Raw genomic sequence first — 15,970 nt, 5'->3', positions numbered from 1 at the left:
GAAAAACAATCTGACCTCCGAATATTTAAACAATTCTATGGGAAAAGCAGTCAATCTGCAATAAAAAATAAATAAATATTAGCAATAAAGTATAGATGAATTCCAAACATGCCAGGTAATTAGCAAAACAGAGAGAGAGAGAGAGAGAGAGAGAGAGAGAGAGAGAGAGAGAGAGTGAATTACATGAGATTGGATTGATGGTGGCCTCCATGATCTCCGAGGGAGGAGTTGATTTAGGATTTAGGAGGAAGAAGGTGAGAGTGAGAGGGAGTCTTTAGGATTTAGGAGGAAGAAGGTGAGAGTGAGAGGGAGACGAAACGTGGGTTTTTTTTCATCTGAAAACTAGGCGCACTAATTGAAAATTTTTGGGACAGTTTTTGTGTGTCGTATCAAATATCCAAACCCGTCACTAAAATATTATATACGACACCTATTTCAAGCAGGTCGCATATAGGTCAATTATATGGGTATTTGCGACCTTTTCTCCGACGTTACTTATAATGGTGTCGCAAATACCTTCGCGCCATTACTCCGCGCGCTAAAGCTAAAGCAATTGCGAGGGCCGCATGCTCTGTCCCAAAAAACATGTCGCAAAAGGGGCAATTTCTTGTAGTGGACAGAGGAATGTGGCCGATGGAGTGGCAGATAAACTCTTCTGTTGTATTCGTTTATAACTCAGTCCTTAATCTGTTTTTTTTTGCCAGATATAACTCAGTCCTTTTTCGCTTGGAAAAAAAGAACATTATCTTTTGCTTTCATTTGCTGTAACTGTAGGAAATAATACTGCTAAATTGCTATAAAATAAACAAATAAACACTACAAACAAAACAAATTTTTACAACAGTAGTATGTAATTAAAAGAACCTTAATTGAGTCGAGGCAAGTGTTGGACACTCTGACCTTAAGACGAATTACGCCCCACACTGGTGCTTATGGTTCACTAGCGTTCGCCTCCCAGGATACAACAACTCCCCTCCTTATGAAAGAAGCACTGCAATTCACAAGGAACTTTGAACCAAAATTATACAGAAAACTCTCTTTATGCAAACTCTAATGCTCTCTATATATGAAAGTATGTATCTAGAGAATTAATTAAATGAATAAAACTGCAGGAGGATTGCTCTATTTATAGATGATGAAATACCCTTTCCAAAAAGGTATCCCAATCTGAAAAGGCAAACAGTGCATCCTTTGGTCTTGAAGAGTTGTTACCCCAAACAATGTATCCCTTAATTTGAAGAGTTGTCACCCCCCAATTGAAGATGTCTTTACCCAAAGGTCATGTCTTTAACCCAATAGATTTTATTAATTTCCATTCAAATAGAAAATTAATATTAAATATAATATTAAATTTCTCACAATCCCCCACGTGAATGGAAATTAGTTTCAACAATATGCAAATGATAATGCAGACTTAGAGAGAGTTCCTATTAGAAGAATATGGCATCTGGATAGGTAGCTTTTGGCTTTGAACCTTCCATAGTGAAGTACTATCGAATTTACTTGGCTAATCAGTGAATGTGATGTCTTGAATTGTTCAGCCGTTTGTGTAAACCCAGACAATAATACTCACTCAATACCCTTCTAGACATATCTGGTTCGATCGGTTGTGCCCGTTTTGGCCCTGAGCAACTCCTGGCATTCATAAGTGCTTTAGAGAATTTAGCCCTAAAAATTCTCATGGAAACGGCCCTATTTCACACTTATATAGGTGATTTCCTATTGGTAATATCCTCTCATATCTTACTCGGATAATCAAGGTATAGGAATCATTAAAAGCATAGCTTAACCTAAACACATTTCATACAACACTGTATCATCATAGGATATGGGTAGGAGAATATATCTCTGTAGTGTTATTTTTGAGTTATCATAATTTAGTTGTCCCTTTTGAACCTATATCTTGGGATCTCCAGTCAACTAGGTTGGGTTTCCACTATGACTACTCATTTGACATGGGCTTTAACCCCATTCCCCTCGATGATCTATAAACTTGTTCTCCGTTCAAACCTTTAGTAAATGGATCCGCCAAATTATCTCTTGACTTTATGTAGTCAATGGTAATTATACCACTGGAGAGCAGTTGCTTAACAGTGTTGTGTATTCGACGTATATGTCGAGACTTGCCGTTGTACATATTGTTTTGTGCCCTTGCAATTGTAGATTGACTATCACAATGTATACATATAGCAGGCACAGGTTTTGGCCAACATGGAATATCTTCTAAGAAATTACGTAGCCATTCAGCTTCCTCACCAGCTTTATCTAATGCTATGAACTCAGATTCCATAGTAGATCTAGCTATAATAGTTTGCTTAGTAGATCTCCATGATATAGCCGCACCTCTAATTGTAAAGACATATCCACTTGTAGAATTGGAGTCTTTAGTATCAGATATCCAATTAGCATCACTATATCCTTCAAGCACAGCTGGATATCTTGTATAATGCAATCCAACATTTTTGGTGTATCTTAAGTATCTTAGAACTCTGACTATAGCTTTCCAATGATCCCTTCCAGGATTACTAGTGTATCTGCTTAATCTATTAACAGAGTAAGCTATATCAGGCCTTGTGCAATTCGTAAGATACATGAGACTACCAATAATACGAGCATATTCTATTTGTGATACACCATGACCTATATTCTTCACAAGATTAAGACTTGGATCATAAGGAGTTCTTACTGGACTAGTATCATACTTGCTAAACTTCGCAAGTATTTTCTCAATATAATGTGATTGGGATAAAACTAGTCCATCAGATGTTTTAGAAATTTTAATTCCTAGAATCACATCTGCTACTCCCAAATCTTTCATGTCAAAATTTTTGGTCAACATTTTCTTGGTAGATTTAATCATCCCAATATTGCTACCAATAATTAACATATCATCAACATACAGACAAATAATGACAAAACCATCTTGAGTGCTTTTCATATAAACACATTTATCACACTCATTGATCTTGAAACCATTTGACATTAATGCATTGTCAAATTTCAGATGCCATTGTTTTGGTGCTTGCTTTAACCCGTACAAGGACTTAACAAGCTTACATACTTTCTTTTCTTGTCCAGGAACAATAAACCCTTCAGGTTGTTCCATATAAATTTCCTCATCTAAATCACCATTTAAAAAGGCCGTTTTCACATCCATTTGATGTATCTCAAGATTATGCAATGCTGCAATTGCAATTAACATTCTTATTGATGTTATTCTCGTAACTGGTGAATATGTGTCAAAATAATCCAATCCTTCTTTTTGTTTATAACCTTTGACAACAAGCCTTGCCTTATATTTGTCAATTGATCCATCAGCTTTCATCTTTTTCTTAAAAATCCATTTATAACCCAATGTTTATTTCCAGGACGAAGATCCACAAGTTCCCAAGTGTGATTCTGCATGATGGATTCAACTTCGGCATTAATAGCCTCTTTCCATAAAAGAGCTTCAGGAGAAGTCATGGCTTCTTTGTAAGTTTGAGGCTAATTTTCTAACAAATAAGTTAGAAACTCAGGACCAAAGGATTTGGTTGTCTTAGCTCTCTTATTACGCCTGGGTTCATGTCCAGGTTCTGGTTCTGCAGTCTCTTGGTCTATATTTTCTTGATGACTTTCTTGGTTATCGCTATTAACAGTATCTAAGGTTCTTTTAAGTGTATTTCTTTCTTGTGCATCCTTATAAGGAAATACATTTTTAAAGAAAGATACATTCCTTGATTCAATAATCGTATTCACATGTACATCTAATATATCAGATTTGTGTACAAGGAAACGATATGCACTACTGTTAATGGCATAACCGATAAATATACAGTCAATAGTTTCGGGTCCTATCTTAACCTTTTTAGGGGTTGGAACCGCAACTTTAGCTAGACACCCCCACACTTTCAAGTATTTATAGGAAGACTTGTGACCTTTCCATAACTCATAAGGTGTTTTGTCTAACTTTTTATGAGGCAATTTGTTGAGAATGTAATTAACAAAAAGTAAAGCTTCCCCCCACAAATTCTGGGGTGCTCCAGAACTTACTAGCAATGCATTCATCATTTCTTTTAAAGTACGATTTTTGCGTTCAGCAATACCATTTTGCTGAGGTGAGTATGGAGCAGTAGTTTGGTGAATAATTCCGTGTTGGGAACAAAACTCACCAAAAGGTGATTCATATTCACCACCTCTATCACTTCTTAATATCTTTATTTTCCTGTTAAGTTAATTCTCAACTTCACTTTTATAATGTTTGAACATTTCTATGGCCTCATCTTTGCTTCTTAGCAAATATACTTGACAATATCTTGTACAATCATCAATAAAAGTAATAAAGTACTTTTTACCACCTCTAGTTTGTACAAATTTTAAGTCACAAATATCACTGTGAATTAATTCTAGAGGTTCTGTACTTTTTTCTATAGACTGGAATGATGATCTAGTTAGTTTTGCTGCAACACAGGTTTCACATTTATTATGGAAATCAATATGAAACTTAGGTATTAGTTCCATGTTAATTAATTGACGCAATTTGTCATAATTAACATGCCCTAATCTTCCATGCCACAAATCAGATAACTCAAGCATATAAGCATAACTAACTTTATTATTATTAACTTTGTGTACAACAGTCATTACATTCATCTTGAAGAGTCCATCAGTAAGGTACCCTTTCCCCACATACATTCCATTCTTTGTAAGTACAAACTTATCAGACTCAAAGACTAGTTTGAACCCATTCTTGCTAAGCAGTGATCCAGAAACCAAGTTCTTCCGGATCTCAGGGACGTGAAGTACATTATTGAGAGTGACTTCCTTTCCAGATGTCATCTTTAGAACTATTTTCCCTTGGCCATGAATTTTGGAGGTGGAGGAGTTTCCCATGAATAAAGGCTCTCCTTGATCATTTGCTGCATAGGTAGAAAACATCTTCCTTTCAGAACATATGTGGCGTGTAGCTCCAGTATCCACCCACCATTCCTTGGTGTTGCCCACCAAGTTCACTTCAGACACAACTGCAGAAAGATTAATATCTGACAAGTCAGTTGAAAGCTTGTCTTCTTCAGTCATGTGTGCCTCAGTCTTGCCCTTTTTCTTTTGGTTGCCTTGTCCATTTCTACTTCGGCAATCCACAGCTCGATGGCCTTGCTTGTTGCAATTGAAACACTTTCCCTTAAACTCCTTGGATTTCTTGGAGTTCCCTTGACTTGAGCCTTCTCCAGAGTGCTTCCTCTTCTTGTTATTTCTTGACTCTTTTTCCACTATGTTAGCCTTAGCTTCCATTATGGATCCAGACTTTTTGTCAGCACGGCGATTGTCCTCTTCGATCCTTAGCTTTATTATCAAATCCTCAAGTCCCATCTCCTTACGCTTATGCTTAAGGTAGTTTTTGAAATCCTTCCAAGAGGGTGGTAATTTTTCAATGACAGCAGCCACTTGAAAAGACTCACTCAATTCCATCTTTTCTGCATGTATCTCATGTAGAATGAGTTGCAGTTCTTGGACTTGACTTATGACAGTCTTGGAGTCTACCATCTTGTAGTCAAGAAACCGACCGACAATGAATTTCTTCATTCCTGCATCTTCGGTCCGATGTTTCTTATCTAGTGACTCCCATAAAGCCTTGGCCGTCTGAATTGGACTATACACATTGTATAGTGCATCACTTAAACCATTTAGGATGTAGTTCCTGCAAAGGAAATCCGACTGGTTCCATGCATTAGAAACAGCCATTGTTTCTATTGTATCACCAGGTCCAGGAGGATCTGCTTTTAGGATATGAGCCAAATTCAATGTGGTGATGTAGAACAACATCTTTTGTTGCCATCTCTTAAAATCCATCCCATTAAAATTTTCAGGCTTCTCTGCATGATTATGGGATGAAGGCAACACTACAGCAGGTGCACTTGTCTTCACATAAGGACCCACTTTCTGTATCTCATTCGACATTTTCCTTAATTGATTGAACAATCTCAATGTCAATAAACAAATATTTGGTAGTCTTTAATAGATAAAAAATGAATCACAATAGTGTGTTACAACAAAACACACAGAAATTAATAATACAATACCGATAAGAAGTATAGCAAACGCAATATGCAATTTATTCAAGATAACAGTAATACAGAATGCTATATTTTACAGATACAGTGAATTTAATGTATGTAGATAAATATAATCAGAATTTATAAACAGAATAAAAAATGATGCCAAACAGAAAATAGATTCCAAATAAATAAATAAAAACGATGCTGTATATTTAGACTTTGTCTAACAATAGAAACAGAAGGCAATCAGTGTTTGTGGCAATCTTTATTTAATGGTCCCGATTATTATAACTTAGCTTTGGTTAACTTCGAATTGTATAAAACAAAGGAAACTAACAGGAAACCAATTCAATCGAATAAACAACTAATAAAAAGATGTTTTGCTGTTTGTACCAAAATCAAACCTTTTTGCAACGTTAACAATTAAATGCACAAAACAGATTAATGTATATAGCAATTATCAAGGATAATTCGTCTTAAGATTGTAGGAAATAATACTGCTAAATTGATATAAAATAAACAAATAAACACTACAAACAAAACAAATTTTTACAACAGTAGTATGTAATTAAAAGAACCTTAATTGAGTCGAGGCAAGTGTTGGACACTCTGACCTTAAGACGAATTACGCCCCACACTGGTGCTTATGGTTCACTAGCGTTCGCCTCCCAGGATACAACGACTCCCCTCCTTATGAAAGAAGCACTGCAATTCACAAGGAACTTTGAACCAAAATTATGCAGGAAACTCTCTTTATGCAAACTCTAATGCTCTCTATATATGAAAGTATGTATCTAGAGAATTAATTGAATGAATAAAACTGCAGGAGGATTGCTCTATTTATAGATGATGAAATACCCTATTCAAAAAGATATCCCAATCTGAAAAGGCAAACAGTGCATCCTTTGGTCTTGAATAGTTGTCACCCCAAATAATGTATCCCTTAGTTTGAAGAGTTGTCACCTCCCAATTGAAAATGTCTTTACCCAAAGGTCATGTCTTTAACCCAATAAATTTTATTAATTTCTATTCAAATAAAAAATTAATATTAAATATAATATTAAATTTCTCACAATTACAACTTTCGAAGATTCCGTTAATAAAGAAAACTTCAAAGTTAAAGAATGAAGACATATTTTTTTTCTTGTTACTGGGAGTCACTTGTGTTGACCCACGTCGGCTGGAATAATATCAGTGACACAGTATATATAAAGAAAAAAAGGTTGGAGAAGGAGGGGCAAATGAAAATGATATTCAAAGTGCCATCCAACATCCAACCGACTCGACGTTCGAATCAGAAATCATTTTGTCGAGTTAACGATAAATATGTGGTTTGAAATTTTGTACGAGGTCGAGGATGAATAAAGCAATAATTCATTCCAAATATGACTACAAAACAAACTTTTTTGCTTAAAAAGAAAAAAAGGCCCATGTACCTATGGGCCTATGTACAGACAAAAGTATCGATAGCCTTATTTTTAGTAAGCCCATGGGCTTCATCTGATCAAAATAAAAGAAGGCCCAAGTCACTGTTTCCGTGCAGTCCACGTGGATCTCATACGTGGCAGTTTATGTACGACACATTTGACTTGGCAGTCTTGTTCTTGTATGATTTGGGTGGCTCCCCACTCTTAAACCCTTGGTTGCAACACCTCTCCATCTGAGTCAGAGCACACTATAAAACCCGCTCTACCAATCGACCGCCATTTCAAACGGGAACGGACTTTGATACTCCTCCATTCTCAACCTCGAACTCGAAGCTTTAATCAATCAAAACCCGCGTTTAGAGTCCGCTCCGATGGACTCGTCCTCTTCTTCTTCTTCAGCTCCGTCGACTTCGTCCCTGCACTTGGCCATGGCGGCCTTCGTCGGAGCCTCTCTCATGGCCGTCTCCGCCTTCTACATCCACAAGCGCAGCGTCGACCAGGTGCTCCAGCGCCTCATTGAGATCCGCCGCAAGCCATCTCGCATTTCCGATAATCGCTCTGCAACCGAAGACGGACGGGAAGAGAGTTACATCGAAGACGGAGAAGAGCGAGGGTTTGAGTCTGACGGTGAGGTCACTGACGTGGCTATTGATCGGAACATGCGACCGAGGTCGGTCGACGACAAGGCGCTTCAGTCTTATAGGATATCGTCTTCGTTGCCCAATGTGGCTTCGAGGAGCACCGATTGGATGGAAGAGGAAGCTAAGTTTGATCCGCCCCCGAATTTTCGACCTCCAAGGTTTTCTTCTTCGCTAGACAAGCTCAATTTCATTCCCTCAGGGCTTCCGCTTCTTCGAACCGATCAAAGAACCGGTTTGTGTTCTCAGTCTCCACTTGAATTTCTCTGTGTCGCCATTTAATATTTGAGAAAATTGTTTATTGGTCGAGTACTTGATCAAAGGAATTTAAAGAGAGTTTAATATCCCGATTAGTAGCATTTTTTTATTTATAATGTTAACATTTTATTTCACCTTGCTTGCTGTAGGAGAGGGTCAGTCTGGTAACCACTCTGGTTCCAATACAAGGATGACGCCTATTGGAAGGTTAATGACTCCAAGGTCTCAGGCTGGAAATGCCTTTGAAAGTATTGCAGACTCCGACGAGGAAGGAACTGAGTTTGCAAATGAAGATGACGATACTTTCAACTATGGAAATGTAGATTCTTTAGATAATACCGTAACCGTACGTGTCTCTGTAATCCTACCATATCATTCATATGCATTATGCTTATCAGAAAATGATCATTGTCCTCTTTTTTCCTTTTTTTTTTTTCCAGTCAGTTTACCAAAATGAAGGTACAAATGCGAAGGCTTCAAAGCAATGGTGCAAAACAATAGATTCTGACAATTATCTGGTCATGCCATGTTCATAAAGAATCCATGCTTAGAAGAGAATTTTGTGATGTCATCTTGACAATGAAGAAAAACGTACTGTAAATAATCATCACTATAATGAATATCAAAATTGTACTTATGATAAAGCATGGAGAAAGAGTCTGGAACCTTCGTTTGAAATCAGAAACCTGTGTGTGGCCAAAATGTCAACAGATTCTACTATAGCACATAAGAATATCTTTACTTCCTACATGTTTACTTGCCTTCGTATAGGATCTGTTGATGAAATGAAAGCATCTAGAACCGAACCATTTTACAAGTAGATGGATTTGCAGGATGTAAATTCAAACCTTCAAAATTCTTCTGCAGTTCTCCGTAAAAGTGATGTTAAGAATTTCATACAAGATCGAATGTATCAAGTGACTTCAACTGAAGCAAAATCTGGTGTTGATCTGCAAGGCGATGGAAAGGTAGATACAGCCTCAGGAAACTCCGTGAAGAATGATCACAATTTTACCAGCATAGTTTTACCATTGAGTGCATCAATGCATGGTAATCCCATTTTCCCAGCCATTAATACTTTCACAGCTCTATATCTGGTTTACTTCTAAGTTCCTTTGACCTTAAAATTTATTGGTTGGCCTGCACATTATATGCCATTGAATATTTTTTGCCTCTTGACTTGTAGTTGTATATAACATTTTGTTTGAACTTTGAATGTTGTAGTACGGTAGGTATTGACATGGTAATTTGTACAAAGGATTCTTTTGTGGCAATTGAATTAAAACAAAAAATTTAGTTATAACTTATAATCAAACAAGAAATATTCTATTATTTAATGTAGCTTATAACTTGATGCATCCTTGGCTATTTGTCAAAACAATTCTGTGCAGAGTCAATAAGCAAAGAAGAAGAAGAAGTGCACAAGATGATTCGAGAATGCTTGGATCTACGTAAGAGGTATCTTTACAGGGAAGAAGTTGCTCCATGGACGGTAGCCAGAACAGACTCCATTGCATCAGAGAAGAAAAGTGACCCATTTCATTTTGAACCTGTTGAAGCATCAACTGTGAGTCATTCTCTTCTCATTCATAATCTGTCTCTCACTCTTTGCAGCAGATAAAATCTGTCCGAATTTTGACTGTTCAAGTGAGTTCTTTTGTTCATAGCATTTGTTAAATTTTTTTTTTTTCTTTTAAATCTTTCATGCAGCACTGCTTTAGGATGGAAGACGGTGTGATACATGTTTATGCAAGTGAAAATGGTAAGCACTGAATTAATTCGTAGTTTAGTAAAAGTGATACATCGTGAGTTGTAGTTAATTGAGTTAGGAAATCTTGCTTCATGAGCACTTACCTTTTATTTTTCTCTGCAGACACTGTAGATATTTTCCCTGTTGCAAGTTCAACAGCATTTTTCACTGATATGCATTATCTTCTAAAAGTTTTGTCTATTGGAAATGTACGCTCTGCATGCCATCATAGGTTACGATTTCTTGAGGAGGTTGGTTCAGTTAACTTTTTCCCTGTCTTGGACGTCTATTTTTGGTTTCTGTTTATGACTTTTCTGAACATCGTGCAGAAATTCCGCGTTCATCTGTTGCTAAATGCGGATAGGGAATTTTTAGCCCAGAAGAGTGCACCACACCGTGATTTTTACAATGTTAGGAAAGTTGATACGCATGTGCACCATTCTGCTTGCATGAACCAGAAGCATCTCCTCTCCTTTATCAAGTCAAAGCTCAAAAAAGAACCTGATGAGGTTGAAACTATATTCTTTTTTAGTTGTTTTTTTCAGGGAACTTGCTATGAACTTTAGTTTCGACATTGCTCCATGGCTCAAAAGGGGCGCAATGCCCCTCTGGTTTCTGTTTCAGAATATCATCTTTTCGTTTCTCATCAACAGTTGGTTTACTTCCTAACTAACTATGCCACAACTTAAATTGGGCAGGTTGTCATATTCAGAGATGGAAAATATCTTACACTCAAGGAAGTCTTTGAGAGTTTGGACTTGACAGGGTACAATTTGCTCTGATCTTTTGATTGGTATCTATCAATTGTAGTATCTGTCTCTCTCATACTGGTATGGTATGTGTTTTATTTCAGGCATGATCTGAATGTTGACTTGTTAGATGTGCATGCGGATAAGAGTACTTTCCATCGATTTGACAAATTCAACTTAAAGTATAATCCATGTGGACAGAGCAGACTCAGAGAAATATTCTTGAAGCAGGACAATCTTATCCAAGGTATGATCAAAACGAATGTTAAGCCATTCAGTTTGGAAAATTCATCTTTGCATTTGTATGGTGTCACACTCATGCAATCTTTTCTGTTCGGACTTTCATCTGAGAATCACTGTATCCTTATGTAACCTGACTTGTACTGCACCTCTTCCTGCATGATGTTGGCTTGTAGAAAATAAATAGCACTGGACATACATGGCATCTTATTCGATTCTTTTTGAACTTCTCTCAAAAAGTTGATTGATTATTTGTACTATTGCAGGGAGGTTTTTAGCAGAAGTAACAAAAGAAGTTCTGTCAGATCTTGAAGCCAGCAGATATCAGGTTTTTTAAATCTTTGTTTTGTATTCTGTCTATGCTATGGTCTTGGAAAACTTAAAATGTACTGCTCGACTGTTACTCTCTCTCTCTCTCTCTCTCTCTCTCTCTCTGCGCTCATGTGTAATAATGCATTTCTCTTAGTATTCTGTGTTTTCGACTTACCAAAGAATATAGCAGTTTCAAATATCTCAGGTTTTCTTGTAATGGTTTGTATTGATGAATGCTCATAAAATTCTTCAGGAATTATTTTAGGCTTATATCAGTTATTTATAAAAGAAAGATTATTGGTAGGCCTCTTAGATCATTGTATCTTTTTTTTCCCCCTCAGATGGCAGAGTACAGGATTTCTGTTTATGGAAGGAAACAAAGTGAGTGGGATCAACTGGCTAGTTGGTTCGTTAACAATTCAATCTATAGTGAGAACGCTGTCTGGTTAATACAGGTATCTAAATATTTGTTACCTTTTTTTTTTTCTCTGGTTTCTGTTCAGTTGTGTGAGTAGTCAACTGTATGTCTGCATTGTTGGGATCCTGTACTCATGATGATGCCTTTCATATTGCACTTGGCTCATATCATTAGATGTGGTGTACTCCCAAGTGTGATTGCAATTTGACTTAGCTATGTGTTCTCTTTTTGGCATGTGCTCATCAATACTTAATTTTAACATATGTTATTAGGGTTGAATTGGTGTAAACATGTAAAATGATTTGTTTTGTGGGAGAATTGGACCTATTTAAGAAACTGATAAATTGTCTTCATCCTGCTGATATGGATCTAAACCATTAAGTTTTTGCTTCCACTCTGCTAGCAAAATGATCATCTGCAAAATTTTATGGACAATTTGATATTGTATTGGACCGTGAATGAACAGTATGCACACATAGTTGAAAAAGGTTCGTACTGCATCAATATGATCTGGAGAATGGAGCACAGTAGCTACATATAATGTGTTTATTCATTGTAGCATTTTATGTCACTTTGAGCGTTAGACTGAACATGTATTAGACATATATTGCATAAGGAGGCTCTAGATAGATAGTTATGGTAAGATTGTATTCTTGACTACCGAGAGACAAATACCAACAAGAGTTTGTATGGCTCCGTTGGCTATATTTTATGTTTTTGACGATGAATCTGTAGTTTGTTCTTATTAGTAGCTATGCTTTATTAGTTCCTCATCCATTGACTTGCATGATTATTGTATTGGGTTTCTCCATGGTATTTCTAAATGTGTAGTTTGCCCGGTAACTTTTTCCTTTAAAGTTAGCTTCATACATCAGCTCATGAGATTTTAGCGTTGTTTTCAATTTGCAGCTACCACGGCTATACAATATCTACAAGAAGATGGGAATTGTTACCTCTTTCCAGAATATTTTAGATAATGTGTTCATACCGCTCTTTGAAGCCACTGTCAATCCAAATTCTCATCCTCAACTACATTTGTTCCTGATGCAGGTTGGTCAGTCTTCCAGATATGTAGTTTTGCCTTAGAGATGTTATTTAAAGATGTGTGGGATATTTTGATGTGTGTGATTTTGTGGTGGAGTGAGTTTCACACTCCAAATCCCAGGACAGGACCTAAATGGTGGATTTAGTTGGGTAGAAGACTTTTAAATTACTAAGAAAATATAAGTATTTCCTTTGCTTAACCATGTCTTTACTGAAAGTGAGGAATTTTATTCAAAATTCAGTAGAGTTGTTAATATTTTGGACAGTCCACAGTTTTACAACCTAATAAACACTTCTAATAGTCATATACATTTAAAGATAACCTTTCTTCCCTTCAATATAATCCACCATCAATTTCGACTCATTGAGGTATCTTAATACTAATAGCTTTTTTCAGTCATTATATTATATGTTTTTAGTTTTAACATGGTTATTTGTTTGAAAACAGGTGGTGGGTTTTGACGTTGTAGATGATGAAAGTAAACCAGAAAGGCGTCCAACTAAACACATGCCAACACCAGCTGAATGGACTAATGAATTCAATCCTGCATACTCTTATTATGCTTATTACTGCTATGCAAACTTGTACACTCTTAATAAGGTTTCAACACCTGATACTTGTAAGTATAAAAAGATGGCAAATTATATCTAGGGATATTGAAATTGATTCTACTCTCTTGTTTCCTGTTGTTCCCAGCTGCGTGAATCAAAAGGGCTGCCTACGATAAAATTCCGACCTCACTGTGGAGAGGTGGTTTTCTGCTACCTAAACTCACATATTACTGTTTAATGGTCATTGTGATCTTAAGGAGTTTTATACTCTGCAGGCGGGTGATATTGACCATTTGGCTGCCGGATTCCTTCTATGCCATAATATCTCTCATGGGATCAATCTTCGCAAAACTCCTGTTTTGCAGTACCTGTATTACCTGGCCCAGGTTGGCCCCTTGTGACTTTTGTTTTGCAGGCATTTATCCACGTCAATCTGTGTGATCTTATTGTTTAGTGTTAACTATACAATTTTAATCTTGTTATTGACCTTGTCCTGCTTTTGATTTTGTGATATCAATACAATTAGTAACTTCCCTTAAATGCAGGTTGGGTTGCTTATGTCACCTCTGAGCAATAATTCACTTTTCTTGGATTACCATCGCAACCCCTTTCCTATGTTCTTCCAACGTGGGCTAAACGTCTCACTCTCAAGCGATGATCCTTTACAAATCCATTTGACAAAAGAACCGCTTGTGGAAGAATATAGTGTTGCAGCACAGGTTTGTCTACTCATGATTTGTTTATTTATTTACAGTGTTCATGGTTGTGTATCTTATCAAATCAGTATAATTCAGGTATGGAAGCTCAGTGCTTGTGACCTCTGCGAAGTAGCGAGAAATTCTGTCTATCAATCTGGATTTTCACATGTAGCAAAGGTGAGGAAATTTACCTGCAGAAAATTCTGTATTCGTATGAAATTTAAATGCTCTCTCTCTCTCTCTCTCTCTCTCTCTCTCTCATGCATACAATTACTGGGTCTAGTCCATTTTCTGATTTGATGTTGACTATTTGTGTACCATCTGATTATACCCCCAAGGTCTTTTTTGATAATTAGTTATCTTTTTCTCCAAACTGCAGTCGCATTGGCTTGGTAGTAAGTATTTCTTGAGAGGCCCTGAAGGAAATGACATGCAGAAGACAAATGTGCCTCATTTGAGGATTGCCTTTCGACACGAGGCAAGTGTCTATGGTTCCTGTTGAACTTTTTAAAGTCCCTCCCTCCCAATCCCCCTTACTCCTTGTTTTCTTGCTGAATGATTGGCTTTTCTTGCAGACTTGGAAGGAAGAGATACAGTACATCTATGCAGGAAAAGCCAAGTTTCCAGTAGAAACAGATCCATGAGGCAAACATTCTAAATGTTGCTTCTTCCTGACAGTCGGATGCCAATGAACTGGAGGTGTTAAAACAAGGCTGATGGCAGTATTTCCTCTAGAGCTTGTTCTGCCAAATTTGAATAGAATTAGGTGCTACTAATTTATTAAATATAAAAGTCTCTATGAGACACAACAGCTTCAACCAAGGCAGTTCATCACAGCATTGGGGGAAGACACATGGCTAGTTTTGATCCAATTTTGTTGGAGTTCATAGGCTTTGGTTTTCTACAGGTCTCTGACTCACTAGAAAGTTGGAAGCCATCCTTGTCTTTTTTTCTCTCTTTTTAATGGTTATAAGCATACTTGGTATGAAAAATGAGAGGTTTAGACCTTTACACTATTAGCATTCTTCCTTTAGCTTCTCACGATGAAAATAGCCTCCGATTAGAGTTGATGTGTTACCACAATGTTTATGTTGCATGACTATGAATTTAGATAACCACCGGCTTTTTTACTTGTGACCGATGAATGACCCATACAACATGTGTCTTCACGACCCAGTATATTACCATGGGATTTTTGAAAATTGAAGAGAAATAGGAGACATGGAGATGAGAGAGAGGTGAGGAAAACTGAACTGAATGGTGATGAGAAAATGTTTTGTATTTTAGTCATGAAGGTTGCATTGCACCTCTCCTCACCTGTTGAATTTGAGGCCTTTGTCTGTTCTCTTCATGTATGTGCTAAAGCAATCAAAGACTTAAAGAGTCACGAGTTCACCGTTTAAGCAGTTTTACATTCGTGGTCGGATCATGGGACACAATCCTAATGTTGTAACTTCAAGTTTCTTTTTTTCTTTTCTGGGTCTGATCTCAAAGACTCCAAGTTCCAACCAATAAAATAGAAAATAAAACATTTTCCATATTCAAATTGTTGGATGATTTGTTTGAAATGGGCCACTAAATGCACAACCCATTATCACTATCCACAGAAGACTGTACTTGTGACTTGTGTCGTGCCCCTACACACTCACATTAAAATCTCCTATTAATATTTGCAACGAGAATTTCCAAACCCCAAAAGCCCCAACCCCCCTCACTCGTCTTCAGCTCCCTCCCTTTCCTCTCTCTCTCTCTCTCTCTCTCTCTCTCTCTCTCTCCCCAAAATCCCTCCCGCCGCTTCGTCTTCTCCAAAACCCTCACCACCACCACAACCACCACCGCCACCTGGTGG

General features: G+C 37.1%; 1 protein-coding gene across 3 annotated transcripts; it reads left to right on the top strand.

Moving 5' to 3' along the window:
• Positions 7,680–15,217, top strand: LOC18789902 (AMP deaminase). Of its 3 annotated transcripts, none has more exons than XM_020564260.1 (20): positions 7,680–8,335; positions 8,508–8,704; positions 8,799–8,817; positions 9,316–9,408; positions 9,750–9,925; positions 10,069–10,120; positions 10,232–10,359; positions 10,438–10,617; positions 10,807–10,874; positions 10,962–11,104; positions 11,364–11,425; positions 11,751–11,864; positions 12,737–12,877; positions 13,320–13,472; positions 13,569–13,622; positions 13,699–13,809; positions 13,969–14,142; positions 14,218–14,298; positions 14,501–14,599; positions 14,697–15,217. In XM_020564260.1, exons 1-20 carry the CDS (start codon positions 7,834–7,836, stop codon positions 14,763–14,765), a joined length of 2,616 nt encoding a protein of 871 aa, XP_020419849.1. In that variant the 5' UTR covers positions 7,680–7,833; the 3' UTR covers positions 14,766–15,217. The 3 variants fall into 3 exon arrangements, with proteins under 3 accessions (XP_020419849.1, XP_020419845.1, XP_020419842.1); XM_020564256.1 differs by having other exon boundaries at positions 9,262–9,408; XM_020564253.1 differs by having other exon boundaries at positions 9,226–9,408.

The sequence above is a fragment of the Prunus persica genome, chromosome G1 (genome assembly GCF_000346465.2).
Source record: "Prunus persica cultivar Lovell chromosome G1, Prunus_persica_NCBIv2, whole genome shotgun sequence".
Lineage (NCBI taxonomy): Eukaryota > Viridiplantae > Streptophyta > Magnoliopsida > Rosales > Rosaceae > Prunus > Prunus persica.
Note: the sequence above shows the minus strand (reverse complement) of the source record. Positions and strands in the feature narration are given on the sequence as shown.

Coding starts and splice junctions, on each gene's coding strand:
- LOC18789902 (XM_020564253.1), top strand. CDS start 7,834: ATGGACTCGTCCTCTTCTTCTTCTTCAGCTCCGTCGACTTCGTCCCTG. Junction 9,409..9,749: donor ATTGAGTGCATCAATGCATG/GTAATCCCATTT, acceptor AATTCTGTGCAG/AGTCAATAAGCAAAGAAGAA. Junction 10,618..10,806: donor TCAAAAAAGAACCTGATGAG/GTTGAAACTATA, acceptor TAAATTGGGCAG/GTTGTCATATTCAGAGATGG.